The sequence below is a fragment of the Vanellus vanellus genome (genome assembly GCF_965231255.1).
Source record: "Vanellus vanellus genome assembly, chromosome: 23".
Classification (NCBI taxonomy): Eukaryota; Metazoa; Chordata; class Aves; order Charadriiformes; family Charadriidae; genus Vanellus; species Vanellus vanellus.
Window position 1 is genome coordinate 5129821 of NC_138928.1, and position 14431 is coordinate 5144251.

General features: G+C 61.2%; 2 protein-coding genes across 2 annotated transcripts; both read right to left on the bottom strand.

The window, feature by feature from the left end:
• Positions 1-1817: 1817 nt before the first annotated feature.
• On the bottom strand, positions 1818-4850 carry RAB7B (RAB7B, member RAS oncogene family; the record flags this gene model as incomplete). Its single annotated transcript, XM_082494369.1, has 6 exons — positions 1818-1898; positions 2400-2525; positions 2927-3142; positions 3292-3418; positions 3570-3631; positions 4677-4850. The coding sequence occupies 6 exons, from the start codon at positions 4848-4850 to the stop codon at positions 1818-1820; spliced, it is 786 nt and encodes a 261-aa protein (XP_082350495.1).
• A 3803-nt stretch (positions 4851-8653) lies between these two features.
• CTSE (cathepsin E) lies at positions 8654-13397 on the bottom strand (the record flags this gene model as incomplete). Its single annotated transcript, XM_082494399.1, has 9 exons — positions 13354-13397; positions 12575-12731; positions 11694-11811; positions 10155-10273; positions 9863-10062; positions 9476-9598; positions 9241-9382; positions 9033-9131; positions 8654-8818 (listed from the first exon to the last, which is right to left on the bottom strand). Exons 2-9 carry the CDS (start codon positions 12641-12643, stop codon positions 8654-8656), a joined length of 1035 nt encoding a protein of 344 aa, XP_082350525.1. The 5' UTR covers positions 12644-12731; positions 13354-13397.
• Positions 13398-14431: the final 1034 nt, after the last annotated feature.

Consider the following 14431-nt stretch of genomic DNA (forward strand, 5'->3'; position numbering starts at 1 on the left):
TGGCCGAGCACGCTGGCTGATGCTCAGCCCAAGGCTGCACCGGTACGGGGGCTGCATCCTGCGGGCGATGCTGGGCACGAGGAGGGCTCCGGGCTGTCCAACTGCCTCAGGGATACAGAGGGAAAGGGCATGCGGAGCTCAGGGAGGAAATAGTTAATGCCCCTCTTCTCCCAATATTAAGGGACAAATCCTCTCCCCCGGCGTGGTGCCCAAATAAACAGGCTGAGCGTTGCGTAAGGAGGAGGGTGGGAAGATCTCGACGTGCCTCTCCGGAGACTGGCAGGCTAATCACAGCACTGCAGCCCCCCGCGCCCCCCGCGCCCAGCTCTTGCTCAGGTTTCACCCTGCCCGCACGCACCCACTGGCCCCGTGCCCTGCCACTGCCACCCATGGGTGCCATCCCCATCTCGCGTCATTGTGGTCCTGGGTGCGGAACAGCCACGATGGGGCTTGTTGCTCATGGAAGGGTGCGGGTGATGCTGGGGCAGAGCCCCCACGGCCCCTGGGAAGCTCTGCGGGACCACTGGGGTCAGTGTGGATGGGTCTGGAGAAGGGTGGTGAGGGGGCAGGAGGTCCCGTGGAGACCTGCCCAGGGCAGGGTGCCCGGCTGGGGGTCTCCCCGGGTCCCTCCAGCCCTGCGGCTCTGCAGCAAAGGGGGGTACTGCAGCCCCAGGGATGCAGCGCCCGAGGTGGCAGGGAAGGTGGCACAGGGTGGCCATGGCCACCTCTTTGTCCAACCCGACCCTGTGCCTGGGTGCAGCTTCTCGAAGGTGCCCGAGCCAGAGCAGGATGGATGCAAGAAGGGAAGCGGCCGCTTGGCTGGACTCCCGTCGGGCTCCCTCTGCCGACAGCCGCCCCGGCCAGGCGCCCACACCACCACTGCACACCCGCTTTGCACGACGCCCCAGACGCCTCCTCTCTCCCCAGACCCAAAATTTGCATGGGGGAAAAAAAAATCCAGCCCCCAGATGCATCCTCCTGCCCCGAGAAGCTGGCCCAGGCTCAGAGCTGCTGGCCTTGCCGGAGGGAAGTCTGGAGCATGGCCCGTGGGACAGCGCGAGAGCCCGGAGCTCCCACCCTGTCCTCCTGCTGCCGGACCACAGGAATGTTTTGCTACACACATATACAAATAAAAATGACATATTTAATTTCCTTTTTTTAAAAAAAAGGATCCCTGACAAAGTGCTTTACAGAGGGTCCTCACCAGTGAGGCGGGAGGGGGTCTGACAGGGGGTGTGCATTGGAGCAGGGGAAACTGAGGCACGGAACGGTTACATCCGCAGCAGCTGACCCCGGGAGGGGACCCGACTGCTCTCAGATCTGTGCCGTGGCCACCAGCCCCACTCCTTCCCCAGGACAGCGCATACGCACCGTGAGCACCGTGGGGCCACCTGTCCACGCACCAGGAAGTGTCACCCGTGGGACCGAGGTCGTGGTCTCTGGAAAGGCATCGGCAGCACTGCCCAGCTCCCTGGCACTGTCACTGCAGGGGGATCGCCCGCTCGGGTGCCAGATGACAGCGGATCGAGGGGGATGGAGCCACCGTGATGCAGCAGCAACTTTGGATGCTGCTGGTTTGGGAGAGCAGCTCCGGAAATGTGGGAAGCAGCAAAGCCCCAGGACGCGCAGCCAGCTGGCCCCAGCGCATCGAGTGGTGGCCATCCTGTGTCCTGGCTTGGCCAACCTCTGTGGCCGGTCTGGGGCAGGCGGGGGGCACGGACCCCCTGGGCAGGGCTCCGTCCTTGGGCATCGTGGGGTCCAGCACTCCTGGGCCGTGCTCGTGCAGTACAGCCCTGAGCACAGCAGCGTGCCCAGGGTCAGCAGCAGCTCTTCTTGGGCTTGTCATTGGGAGTGAGTTTGATGGAGTCGGTTAAATAACTCTCAAAAATCCCCTTATACTGGAAAAGAAAGAGAAGATAATGAGTGAGTGATGTCAGCTCAGAACCAGCCTGAGCGGACTGAAGGACTAAGGGAGCACAGGTTGAGTTCTGATTCGTGATTAAAGACAAAATCCAGGGAAAAGCCACGCAGTTCAGTGGAGGAGTGGGGCCACCCCGCTTGTGTGGTGTGGGGACACGAAGGTCCCCATGGGATGGCCGCTAGAGGACAGTGCTGGCGCGCTGTGCGGTGCCACACACCCTGTTCCCGTCACCACAGCCAAATAGCAATTCTTAAGAACTTGAAAGAATATTTTTAACTTGGTTTAGATCTATTTTAAGAAATCAAACACTGATGCATTTCTCTTTCCTGGGGCTCTCCTACACGTTATAATTAGAAGATGTTCTGCGTCAGAGGGTGGGCTGTGAGGGTCTGTCGGATCAGCTCCGGTCAGCGGCTGAGTCCAACTCCCACCCGACTCCCCGCTGCCGGCCCAGGCGCGGTGCGGGAGCGATGCTCACCGTTGTTAACGCCTGCTTTGCAAGGGTCTCGAAAGCCTCTGCAACATTGATGTTGTTCTTGGCGCTGACTTCAAAATAAGGGATGTCCTTCTCCTTGCACCAGGCTGAGGCAATCTCCTTGGGTACCTGCAGGAAAGGAGGATGGAGCCACAGCACAGCCCTGCCCGGGGATGCCCGTAGCTGCTGGAGAGGTGGCGGAGGGGACCCTCCTCGCCCATCCAGGCACTGCTGGGGGAGGGCAGGATGCTGGCAGTGCAGGCAGCTGTCTGAGATGCTTAATTCCTGCTGCCTTCAGTGGGGACAATCTCTGCTGTGAAGGGCAGCGCGACGATGCTGCTTCTGCCCTGCGAGAGGCAGGGGGGAGGCGGCAGCACCGGCTGCCCACCAGCTCCTTGCCTGGGAGCCCTGGTTTGCATGCGAGCATGGGAAGAAGGCTGGTTCTGCAGGCGAAGGAGCAGCGCTCATAAGACATTGGGACACGAAGGCATCCCAATCCACGCACCCCGCTCTCTCTTCTCCACCCTTACCTGCCGATCGCAGATGTCTATTTTGTTCCCCAGCACGACCATGGGGAAATCTTGCTCCCTTGGAATGACCTTCTCCAGGAAATCATCTCTCCAGTTGTCCAGGGACTCAAAGGACTCCCGGTCTGTCACGTCGAAGGCCAGCATGCAGCCGTCCGAGCCTTTGTAAAAGGTCGACACCATGGACCGGAATCTCTCCTGTCCCCCCGTGTCCCAGATCTAGGGCAGAGAAGGGCACGGATACAGACACACGACATGAGCCCCGCACCTCGTGACACCAGTAGGCATTTGGGGACAGGAGGACATGGTGGGACACACATGCCCGTGGGACTGGGATGGGCACCCCGGGAAGTCCCAGATCTGCTCACCTGCAGTTTCAGGGGGGTGTTGTCCACCGCGACGACTTTGGTCAGGATGCTGGCGCCCAGCGTGGTGCGGTAGTCTTCGTAAAACGTCTTGTGCACGTACTGGTGCAGGAGGGAGGTTTTGCCCACGCTGGCAGGAGGGAAGGGACACGGGTGAGGGTTTGCACTGCAAAGCCGAGTTCAGGGGGTCGGTCACAGCAAGAGCCGGGGCTGCACACCCACAGGCTCCCAGGCCAGTGCACACGTGGGGCTTCCCTCCCATTGCCAGCGCCACTCCTTACCCCAGAGCTCCTATGATAATTATCTTCAGATCCACCTTCTTGCTGGCATCCATGGACGGGCCCTGCAGGATGAGAGGGGGTCACCAGGCTGAGGGGGTGGGACCAGTTCCCAGTGAGCCCCGTGGCGCTGGCGGAGGTGTGGGAGCAGCCGCTGCTGCCCGTGGCCTCTCACGCTCCCACCCCGGCCATCCCAGGGCCCCGGACGCCGCTGTGTCCGTGCCATGCCAGCACCGCGGCTGTGCCGTGCCAGCGCCCTGCTGCGCCAGTGTCCTGGGGGGGGAGGGGGGGGCAGAATCCCCTGTACCAAGCCCGGCCCACGTCATCGCCCAGGACCGGCTCCCGCAGTGCCGGTGCACGTCCAGACACGCCACCACACTGCACCAACGCATCGCCACTAAAAGCTGCTGTGAGCAACTTCCCTGCGTCTCCCTCCCTCTAAAGTGCAATCCCTGTCCCTAAACCTGGCACCCACGGCGGGTCCTGGGGAAAATTACATTTATTAAAGAAGACAACAGCTGGCTGGACTTTCCTGAGTGCCCCAAGCACAGCCCAGGGATGCCACCACCCAGCCTGGGAGCTCCCCAAAAGGCTCCCCACATGCGTCCCCAACATGTCGTGGTGTCCCCACGTGCTCTGTGCAGGAGCCCCGGGCACCTCCAGCAAACCCCGTCCCCAGGCGGGGACGAGCAACCCCCGGTGGTTTCAGCAGCCCCGTCCGCATGGCAGCGTCAGGCACAGCACCGGCCAAGGCGCAGATGGAAACACTTACTGACAGCCTCATCTCTGCATTTTTCCCCGATGCGCTGGCCAGCCCTGCGCCGTTCCCCCTTGGCGCATCACCCCTGCCAGGGCGGCTCTCCGCCGTGGGGTCCAGGCTCTCCCGCACCCCCCCGCCACCCCAGTCCGGCCACAGGCAGTATCCATGGAACAGGCAGAGCCTCATGTCTCAGTATGCACAAACTCCCCAGTCCTTTTGCCAGCACGGGACAGCTTTCTCAGAAGCCAGGCGGTTTTAAACTCAAAATGGAGTTTCCCAATCTTTTTGCCCACCGGCTGTTGCTCCAGGGATCTCCTGCCTCGCCGTGGGCTCGGCCGCAGCGCACTCACCTGCCGGGGCATCCGTCTGCCAGACAGCCAAGGCTCTCGGCTGCGTTCCAGCCGGCGTCCCGGGGAGGGAAGAGGCAAGAGAGGAGGATCCAGGAAGGGGCGGCCGTCCGCGGCACTGATTCCCGCCTGCCCGCCACCCGGGGAAGGCGGCTGCGGGGCCCCGCGCCGTGACATCAGCAGAAAGGGGCTGAGATCGTGCCAGAGCCAGCGGAGGAGCCGCGGGTGGGTGGTGGGATGTCACGGCGTTTCCCTCGGCTCTGCTGGGCACTCCCCTGCTTGGGGTCTGATACGGGACAGAGAACAAGGTCCCCTCGTCTGCTGGGGTTTGGGATTGACTTTTGGCCTCTTCTCTTGCTCAGGATCTCCCCGGTACATTTTACCCACCGCCCTGGGACCCCTTATCTGCATTGCTGCCAGGGGATTATTTAGGGCTGAGAACAAAAGCCCGGCGGGGCTATCGGCAGCATCCCTGGGGCCCGTGGGAGCCACCCTGGACTTTGCTCAGGCAGCTCTGATAGCGTGGGACAGGATAAGCAGCCTCAGGAGCTGGGGACAGCGGGAGCTGGGGACAGCGGAGGGACGGTGGCAGACGAGGTGGGGCTGGGGGCTTGGTCTGGCAGAGGGGGGGGCAGCGGAGAGGCAGGGTCCCTTTGAGGGGGCTGTGGGTTCCGTGGGGCTTCGACACCTTTTGCAGGCAGGAGGAGGGGGGCAGGGTGGGAAGCAGGAGCGTTTGCCGCCCCTCGGTACACTCTGCCACATCCCTGCAACCCCCAGTTCTTAGGGGCTCCCACCCAGCACCCACGGCCAACGCCAGCATCCCACGAGCACCCCAAAAGGAGGGGACCACATCAGGATGGGACCCCCAGTGACCGGAGCCGGTGGCATCTCCTGGAGGAAGATGCGTTCAGCCGGCAAGTGGGATTTTGGGGATCTTAGCTGCCACCATGGAGAATCTGAGGAAGCCTTTGGCTACCTCTCCGAGCATCAGGCTGGCGGCAGTGGCACTTCGGCACGGGAAAACCCACTTGCCCGTGGCTGCATAGGCAGAGCCTATGCCAAGCATTCAATAGGATTTTGGGGTTGCACTGGGAGCAGGGTATCCCCCCTATCTGTGAACCCGCCTGGCTCCCTCATCCTGAACAACAATGGCCGGTGGCTTCAGAGGGACCCCGCGCCCAGGGACGTCCCCGGGCACGGGGTCCCTCCGAAGCCATCGGCTTTTGCTTTCCCACTGGTTGCCCTCATTTTTGTAGATTTATTTTTTCCCTGTAGACCTCCCTTTTAGGATCTCAGGGAAGATCGCCGCACTCAGCAGGAAAAACCCTCCTCCTCTTTCCCAGGTGTAATTTTGGGACCTGTCTGGCCAGAAAAATCTGTTTTTTCCCCGCCACGGGGCAAGCGCAGGGAGGAGCTGGGATGAGGCAGGAGAAGCACCTGAGCCAGTTCTCACCGGTGGTGGGGAAAAGGCTGTTGTTTCCCCGGAGCGGGTCTCTCCTAATCCCTGTTTTCAGCCTATTTTTGTTGTGCTGCTTCACCTTTGCCCTTGCAGTGAGACTTTGTTGTCCAACCTCACCCCCCCTCCCCGACTACTTCTGCCCTTATTCCTCTCCGCGTGTCCCTCCGAGCCTGGTGGGACAGAGGTTGCTCACAGTCAGATGATCAATGCCTCTCCATGCTGGTGGAGATGGGCTTTGCGGTTGCGTTGGTACAGCCGGTGGCCGCAGTCACTTCTGCTTTTGGGCAGGAGGGGCTGTACCCATCAATGTGTCCAGCCCGGGCTCAGCGCCGGCTCCGGCTTTTGTTTGATTTCACAAGAAAAGATTTTCCCAAAGCTCCCGCTCTCCTTACTGCTCCCGGTGCAGCCCGTGAGCTTCGCCCCGGTTGAAGGCAGTGGGAGCGGTGGTGTAGAGGAGGCGACAGCCAAGACATTGCTCAGCAGCTCCTGCAACCACAGCTACAACCCTGTCCCGATTGCTTCACCGAGTCAGCAATTCTGAGGAGAAAAACGTGGGTTTTGTGCCCTGTGACTATGAGGAAGATCTCGCAGCTAGGAGACGACGAAACACAGGCTGGGGACTGCCACGTCCAGAGGAAAAGCTCGTGTGGACAAGGAGAGGACAGGGTGTTCCCTGCGGCAAGGCTCGCAGGGCAGTGAGCGTGAGGGAAGCAGAAGAAAGCAAAAGGTGTCCAAGTGACTAAACTGTTCCCTACGGCCACCTCTGCTGCCCGGGGGACAGTGGGAGCCCAGTTGCCCCCTACTGGGAGGCTCAGTATTTGCTGGAGCATCCCTTGTGCGGGGGGAGCAGAGCTGCAGAGGACCCCCTGAGATGCTCTGAGAGGACGTGGGATGCTCTGGGATCCCAAGAGCACACAGCACCAGCGCAGTCCTGGTCAAGTCCAGGCTGGGCCAGTGTTTGGGGACACCAGGCAGTCCCTTGTCATGCTGGGGAAGCTGGATGCTCCCCCAATGCCTGAGGCCACGGTGATGGGCTGGTGCCCAGTGGCACTTTGGCGTGCTAAGAGTTAACCTGTAAAAGGGAGAGGAGACCTTTGTCCAGCGCCCCCGCACCTTATCTGCGGCGTGCCTGGGGAAAGCACAGCTGGGGCGAAGTCAATACAGGAACCGGTTACAGAAACCATGTGTTGGTCAGTAGCACAATCAATGTTTCTGAGGAAGGCAGATATTTTCTTTTCTTGCAAATGACAAGGCTGAGCCACAAAGTTTACAACCAGATCTGAATTTTCCAGCGCTCTCAGACCCAACCCTGAATTTTGCTCCGGTCTGGGAAAGAAGCAGCGGCCGTGAAGCCTGGCCCCGGCCGCGGGGACCCCGGCACCTCGGCATGGACACCGGCCCGCTGCAGAGCCTTGCAAACTGAGCAAAGGCGCCGGTAAAAATAACCCTCCTCGGTGCTTCCCTTTCTCGCTGCCGTCCATGCGTGCCTCGGGATGCATCATGCCTGAGCCACGATTGCTCACGCCTTCTCCCACATCCTTTGCGCTGTCAGCAAGTGCCGTGTGCTGCAGTGACTCATGGGGAGCTCCACAGCCCCCCGCAGCCCCCTGCAGCCCCCCGCAGCCCCCTGCAGTCCCCCGGACCCTCCAGACCCCCCACCCTCCGAGGCAGCCGCTGGCTGCAGAGCTCGGCAGCACACCGCTGGTTTGCCCTCTCTCGCTTCGTGCACCCACAACCACATGTTCTTTGCAAGTGCTCGGGGGATCAAAGCAAAATTCACTGGAAATCACCATTTCTTTCCAGGAGTTTTGTGGCACAGAAAGAGCCCCAGGGTCTCCCCACTCTGCTCATCACCTTCTTGTTTCCCAGCATCAGCTCAGGCTGCTGAAGCGACACGTTTTCCCGGGGAACTCGCTGCTCCCCCAGCCCCTTCCCGCAGCCATCGCCCGGGGCTCGGCGGGGAGCTCCGGGATGCCCACAGCCACCTCCGGGGACTTTCTGCTGGACGTGGGCTGTGTCCCCTTCTGCCCGTGTGGAAGTCCTGGCTAAAGGACCACAGAGGCCAACCTTTCAGATCCAGCGTCTCCTGCACTGCCGAGGCTCCGGTAGCGCCGAGCATCCAGCCCTGGCAGTGCCGTGGGTGCCCCGAGGCTTTTACCTCGCCGGGGAGGAGGGCAGCGTCTGCGGAAGGAGGTTTTAATACTCGGGAGCATCCCAGCCAAGCTCTGCAGGGTTGCTGCTGTGCTAATCAACACGAGCATGGCACGTTTTTATTAAAGCTTTTATTGACCTGTGTTTAAAAAAAATAGAACCTGCGAAGCAGACCACATTGCTGCTTAAGACACTTTTGTATTCTTTATGAAACAACTTCCTGGCATGGACCAAACCTCTGCTGGGCTCTTCGGCCGTGGTCCCCGGGTGTCTTCATCACCTCCAGGGACACTGATGAATTCCCCTGCCCTGCCTGAGGGCAGCAGCCCGGTGGCTCCGTTCCCCTCCTGCCCCATGGGGCGCTGCGGCCCTAAGGGACGGCGGGGGCCAACCCCACCCTGTTATTTCCACGGTCAAAGACGGAGTAAAAACGACGGATGAAAACATCACCCAAAATCCAGAGGGGTCCGGCGGGGGGGGCGATGTCCATCCCCTGGAAGCCACTGGTGCAGAAGGTCATGCCGTCGCTGGATTCCTGCGGAAGGAGAAGTGCAAAGGTGGAGATGAACCTGAGAGCCTGATGCCTGATGTCTGCAGGTCCCGTGCACAAAGCAGTGGGGCTCATCACCCGCTGGGACAAGCGGCTCAGTTCCCAGGGTGGCTCTGGGCCACCTTTGTCCCCGGAGCCGCTTTTCCAACCCAGCGGATGGGAACTGGGGGCAGTGGAGCCGGTGGAGCCGCAGCCGTACCATGAGGGTGTAGGCCTGGGCGCTGAGCGTGTAGGGGAGCCCGTTGATGGTGAAGGTCACGTCGGGCATCACATTGAGGTTGCTGCACTCCACGGCGTACTGTGAAACAGCCGGGCAGCTCAGCGGTGCTGCTCCACGGGACGTCCCTCCCGGCGGGGTGGGGGTCCCACAGGGCTTTGCCCCCTCCTCTCCCCACCCTTCATCTCACCTCTCCATCCACTGGCGTGGCACCAATAGAGCTCTGCAATTCTTTTATATCCTTGGTGGGACCTGTGATGAGCGACGTCCCGGTGTCCACGATGGCCTGGCAGCCATTCACGCAGAAAGCCACCGTCCCACCCAGCTGGATGCTGGAGGAGGAGGAACGAGAGAAGGACCAGGAGGGTCTTGTCCTGCTCCCCTGCCCCAGCCCAGCCTTTCCCTCCCTGCCCAGCACCACTCACTTGTCCAGCTGGATCTGCCAGTACCCTTGCTGGGTGACTGGCACCCAGTTCAGGGTCCCCATGAAGCGGGAGGGGTCAAAGCCACCAAAGAGCAGCTCTCCTCCCAGGGAGGATTCGGGGTTCCTGGAGGGAGGAGGAGGAGATGTGAGGGATTTTCTCCCTTTTACTTTGCTCATTGCATTTTAAATGGATGGATTTACACCCAGTCTTCCCACAAACGCTTAGTGTGATTCACTTTGTTCCTGTAGGGCCTCAGGTCTGTGATGCTCAGCATGGTACCAAAAAACCCCTTTACTATCTCCACAGAACACCCTCATTCTAGCAGCCCCCCCGCTAAAAACAACGACCGATTTTAAGCAACAGACTGGAGCAAAGACATATCCATACGCGCTCATGTAGACGGAGAACATGGGCAGCTCCACCAGATTTTGTGCCATCATGTTGTCGAAGACGGGGGTGACCCCATCCACAGCCAGGGAGGGGTAAGCCAGCCCCAGGATCCCATCAAACTCAGCGTCCAGGAAGGCTTTTCCCGGCTCGCTGACGCTCTCGGCAAACTGCTGGTTGCTCACGGTGAGGCCCTCGACCTGCGGGGAGGAGGAGGCTTGATGGTGATGCTGAGTCTGTAGGCAAGTCCCAGGCACGTTGTCCAGAGCAGGAGAAACCAAAGACGACTCACAACTACTTGGTCAGATCCGATGACCCCCGTCAAACTGCCGGTCCCATACTGGATGGAGAAGGGGGTCCCTATCGCCTGGTACGTACTGGACTCTGACGGCTGAAACTTGGCATGCTCAGCTGGGGAAGGAGACGGGAGCTCTCACCAGAAATGCCACTTATCTGCATGGCGATAGATGCCAGGAGCCCCCGCCACGGCCGGCAGCAGCAACTGGCCTCGGAGCAAACCAGTGGGGCAGCGTGGCATCACCAAAATGCCTGTGTCACGGGCACGCTGCCGAGGGAAAGAGCTGCTCACGAGACAACGGGGCGTGCTGGTGAAGTTCTGAGGAAGGATAAAACTTACCCCATTTCAATCTGCCTGAAAGGTGTGAGGTTTGTTAAGGGGAGTGGGATTGGCAGAATGGTTTGGGTTGGAAGGGACCTTGAAGATCATCTCATTCCACCCCCTGCCCTGGGCAGGGCCACCTCCCCCCAGCCCAGGTTGCTCCGAGCCCCGTCCAACCCGACCTTGAGCACCTCCAGGGATGGGGCAGCCACAGCTTCTCGGGGCACCCTGCGCCAGGGGCTCACCGCCCGCACAGCCAAGAATTTCTTCCTAAAATCTAATCTCAATGTACCTTCTTCCAGTGTGAAGCCATTCCCCTTGTCCTTATCACTCCATGCCCTTTTTAAAAGTCCCTCCCCAGCTCTCCTGGAGCCCCTTTAGGCACTGGAAGGGGCTCTGAGGTCTCCCCGGAGCCTTCTCTTCTCCAGGCTGACCCCCCAACTCTCCCAGCCTGTCCTCCCAGCAGAGGGGCTCCAGCCCTCCCAGCACCTCCGGGGCCCCCTCTGGCCCCGCTCCACCAGGTCCATGTCTCTCCTCTGTTGGGGCTCCAGAGCCGGAGGCAGCACTGCGGGGGGGTCTCCCCAGGGCAGAGTAGAGGGGCAGAATCACCTCCCTCCCCCGATCAGAAGCAGCCCCACGGGCACTGCCGTGTCCAGCTATTCTCCCCAGCACACCCTGGGCTCCGTTGGCAGCACCCGGGGAGCCCTGGGGCTGCTCGGAGATGCTCTGTGTCCCGGGCCAGCAGGGCTGGACTCATGGTTGCCAGCCCCAACAAGCCCGGTGCTTGTCACCCTCCGAGCCCCCGGGCAGCCAGCCCGGAGCTGTGCCGTGGTCTCTGTGCCCGCCTTGTTCCTGCCACCCGGCCCCGGGGTGACAGGCTTTATTATGTGCTATCGTCTTTGCTTGTTTGTTTAAAGGCTCTCCCGTAAGAATGGCCAAAGGAGCACGTCCCGTGTCTCCCGCGGGCTGATGGTGCTGGTGGTGTGATCGCCGCCTGCGCCTGAGCAAACAAACCCGCTGCGGCTCCCCCCGCACCCCCTCCCCGGATTTCTGTTATCCGTGTGTGCCTCGGAGGGCTCAGCCTGGGGGGGAGGACCTGGGCTGTGTGTGCTGGTGACCCCACAGCCTCGCTGGGGCCACCCTGATGGTGTCACCCAGGGTCCCCCCGCTGCCAGGGGGGGGGACACAGCCTGTCGGGGAGCCCCTACTCACCGCAGGCTTTGCTGACGCAGTAGACAGACGGCACCCAGAGATTGGATGAGCCTGTGTCGAATATCACGGTGAAGTTCTGGGGGGGGGTCCCGATGGATATCTGCCCAAAATACTCCATCTAACAAAGAGCGGAGCAGAGACAGGCGTCAGTCGTCAGCGTGCCAAGAAATCCTGGCAAAGGGGAGCCTGTGCCGGGGGTCTGCAGGGGACTGATGGGGGATGACTGACATCGGGGCAGTGTTTGGTCTCTCATGGCCACGTCATGCCAGGTGAAATAAAGGAGCCAAATATTTAAGGTACAACAAGGCAAACCCAGAACAAAAGGCAGGACCATGGGTGTGGGCTCCATCCTCTTCCTGCTGGGTTCAGCGGGAAGGCCGGGCTCCGAGGGGCCATCATCAGCGGGATGCAGACAGTGGCAGGGACTTTGGGGGCCAGACCCTCACGCTGCGGGGAACGGGGTGAGCCTGGGGAACGCCTTCCACCTCTGGCTCTGGGGCCTTTGTGGTGGGGTCTTCTCTGATGCGTGTGATATGTCTTCATTTTGGAGGAAATTTGTCTCCGCACCGCTTGCCCGAGGGCACTGCAGGCTCGGGGAGGGCAGCAGGCGGGGAGAGGGCTGGCAGTGCCTGCCATGAATGCGCTCCCTTGTCCCCCTCATCAGCACATTCCCGGGAACAAAGGCGCAGGCAGGAGCGGGCAGGCAGCGAGCCCTGGCACGCTGGGGCACTGGCTGCCGGCGCGCATCGTTAGCAGGCGTGGGCTTTATGGGAAGCATTTGGGCATTGGGGACCACTCACGCAAACTAATGTCCTTTCGGGGTGTCTGTGGCATACTGCTGGGACTCAGCACCCCCCAGCCCTCAGTGCCACCATGCTTACGTCCGCATAGTTGATGAGGGGCTCGTTGGTCTCTGTGAAGGCAGCGCAGTCCTCGCCGTACTGCACCATGTCGAGCCTGTGGGCTTTCCAGAAGTGGGAGAGCCGCCCACGGTCCCGCAGAGACTTCCGCAGGGAGCGGTGCCGCGTCAGGGTCACCCTGGGGGAGCAAGTGTCCTGGTCACTCGCCCAGGGCTGTGGACGCTGCCGATGTCCTGCAGTCCCCACGTCCACCCTGAGGGTCCCCGTGCCACCAGGATGCGCATCCAGAGCCTGCTTCCCTGCATCCCCCACAGCAACGCTTTCTAGCTGAGGCACAGCGAAATGGGGGACCTGAGCTGTTTTAGGAGACAGCAAATCGAGGGCAAAGCCGGCAGGAGAGCCCGCACGCCCCAGTGCAAGCGTGCTTGCAGCGATGGGTCAGGAAGGACTGATGGATAAAGACCCTCAGGCTGGGAGCAGGGACTTCATGCCGGTGTTTTCTGCCCCAGCTGCTTACACAGCCCTCGGCTGGAGCCGGCAGATCATCCCACCGCAGCCCACTGCTGCTGACATGGTCCACCCAGAGGGATGGAGATGACCACGGAGCCATTGGTCTGATGGGAGCAAACCCTGTGTGACCCCTGTGTGGTCCCCGCGTTCCCGTGCAGCCGCAGGGTGTCTGTGCCGGGGGAGCTCAGCTCTGCCCGTTCATCGCTGCCGCGCTCGGCGCTGGCAGGACCCTGGGAGCGAAGCCCCTCCAAGAGCCCAGAGAGCTGGGGGCACCCTGGGGACCCCCTTACCTTTTCAAGCCGCTGGCCAGGGAGAGGCAGAGCACGGCGAGGAGGAGGAGGTGTTTCATGTCGGCAGCAGTGCTGGCCTCGGCCGGGCTCTGCGGGTGCGGGCAGCGCCGCGGCGTTGTTCTTATACCAACAGGTACACCCTCACCCCGGTGTACCAGCGCCCGCGATAACGCCCCTTTCAATGTCAACACGGGGCTTTGGCGATGGAAATGAATCACTGGCCACATCCCAGGCGAGGCAGAGCGAGCGCACCGGGGTCAAGTTTGTACTTGTGGGTGAGGGGGTGGCAGCGGTCGAGCAGGACGGCACACGGGGACATGCCGGGCGCTGGGCGGGGGGTGGTGTCGGCCACTTTTGGGGGCAGCGAAGGTCCCACAGCAGGAGCAGAATGGGGTCTCCATCCCGGCACCAGCCCCTTATCCACTGGAAATGGCATGGCCCAGCTGAGCTGGTGGAAACCCCCCCAGTGCTCTGGGGGAGTGTTTCCCCTCTCCTTTGCCCCGCACCCCCCCGGGGAGCTGCCCGTGGCCGTGGGGTGCCCCACACCCCGACGGCTGCCGGGGGGGTGCGGGAAAGGGACATGTTCGTAGCATCGGGCAGCTGCTGAACAAACTTTAAAAGGCAAAGACTAATTAGCAGTGATGGCCTGCTCAGGAATCTGGAACTTTCCCTTTTAAATAGCAGTCAGAGTCATCAAAGCACGCTCAGGAAGAAGCAGCTTTGCACGGGAGACAGTTACGCGTCGCCTTACAGCCACTAATGGGGTCTTCCTCAGCAGCTGATTTGTGTTTAACACAGGATGGCCGTCTCATTAAGCCTCTGTGAACGCAAATAAAAAATGCTAATGAAGAAATAAAGCCTTCAGCTGGGGAGGGGAGGCGAGCGGGGGAGGCGAGCGGGGGGAGGTGAGGCTTTTCTTGCTGCCACCATCTCTCACACACAGATGCTGCGTCGCCTTTGTGGTTGTTTTCCATGTTTACGGCACTGTAATGAGTGGTGATGGGGGGCACAAAGGGAGGTGTTTTAGCCAGTAAGTAGTGTTCTGGTAATTAAGGGGGTTTCTACCCTTAGCACTGTT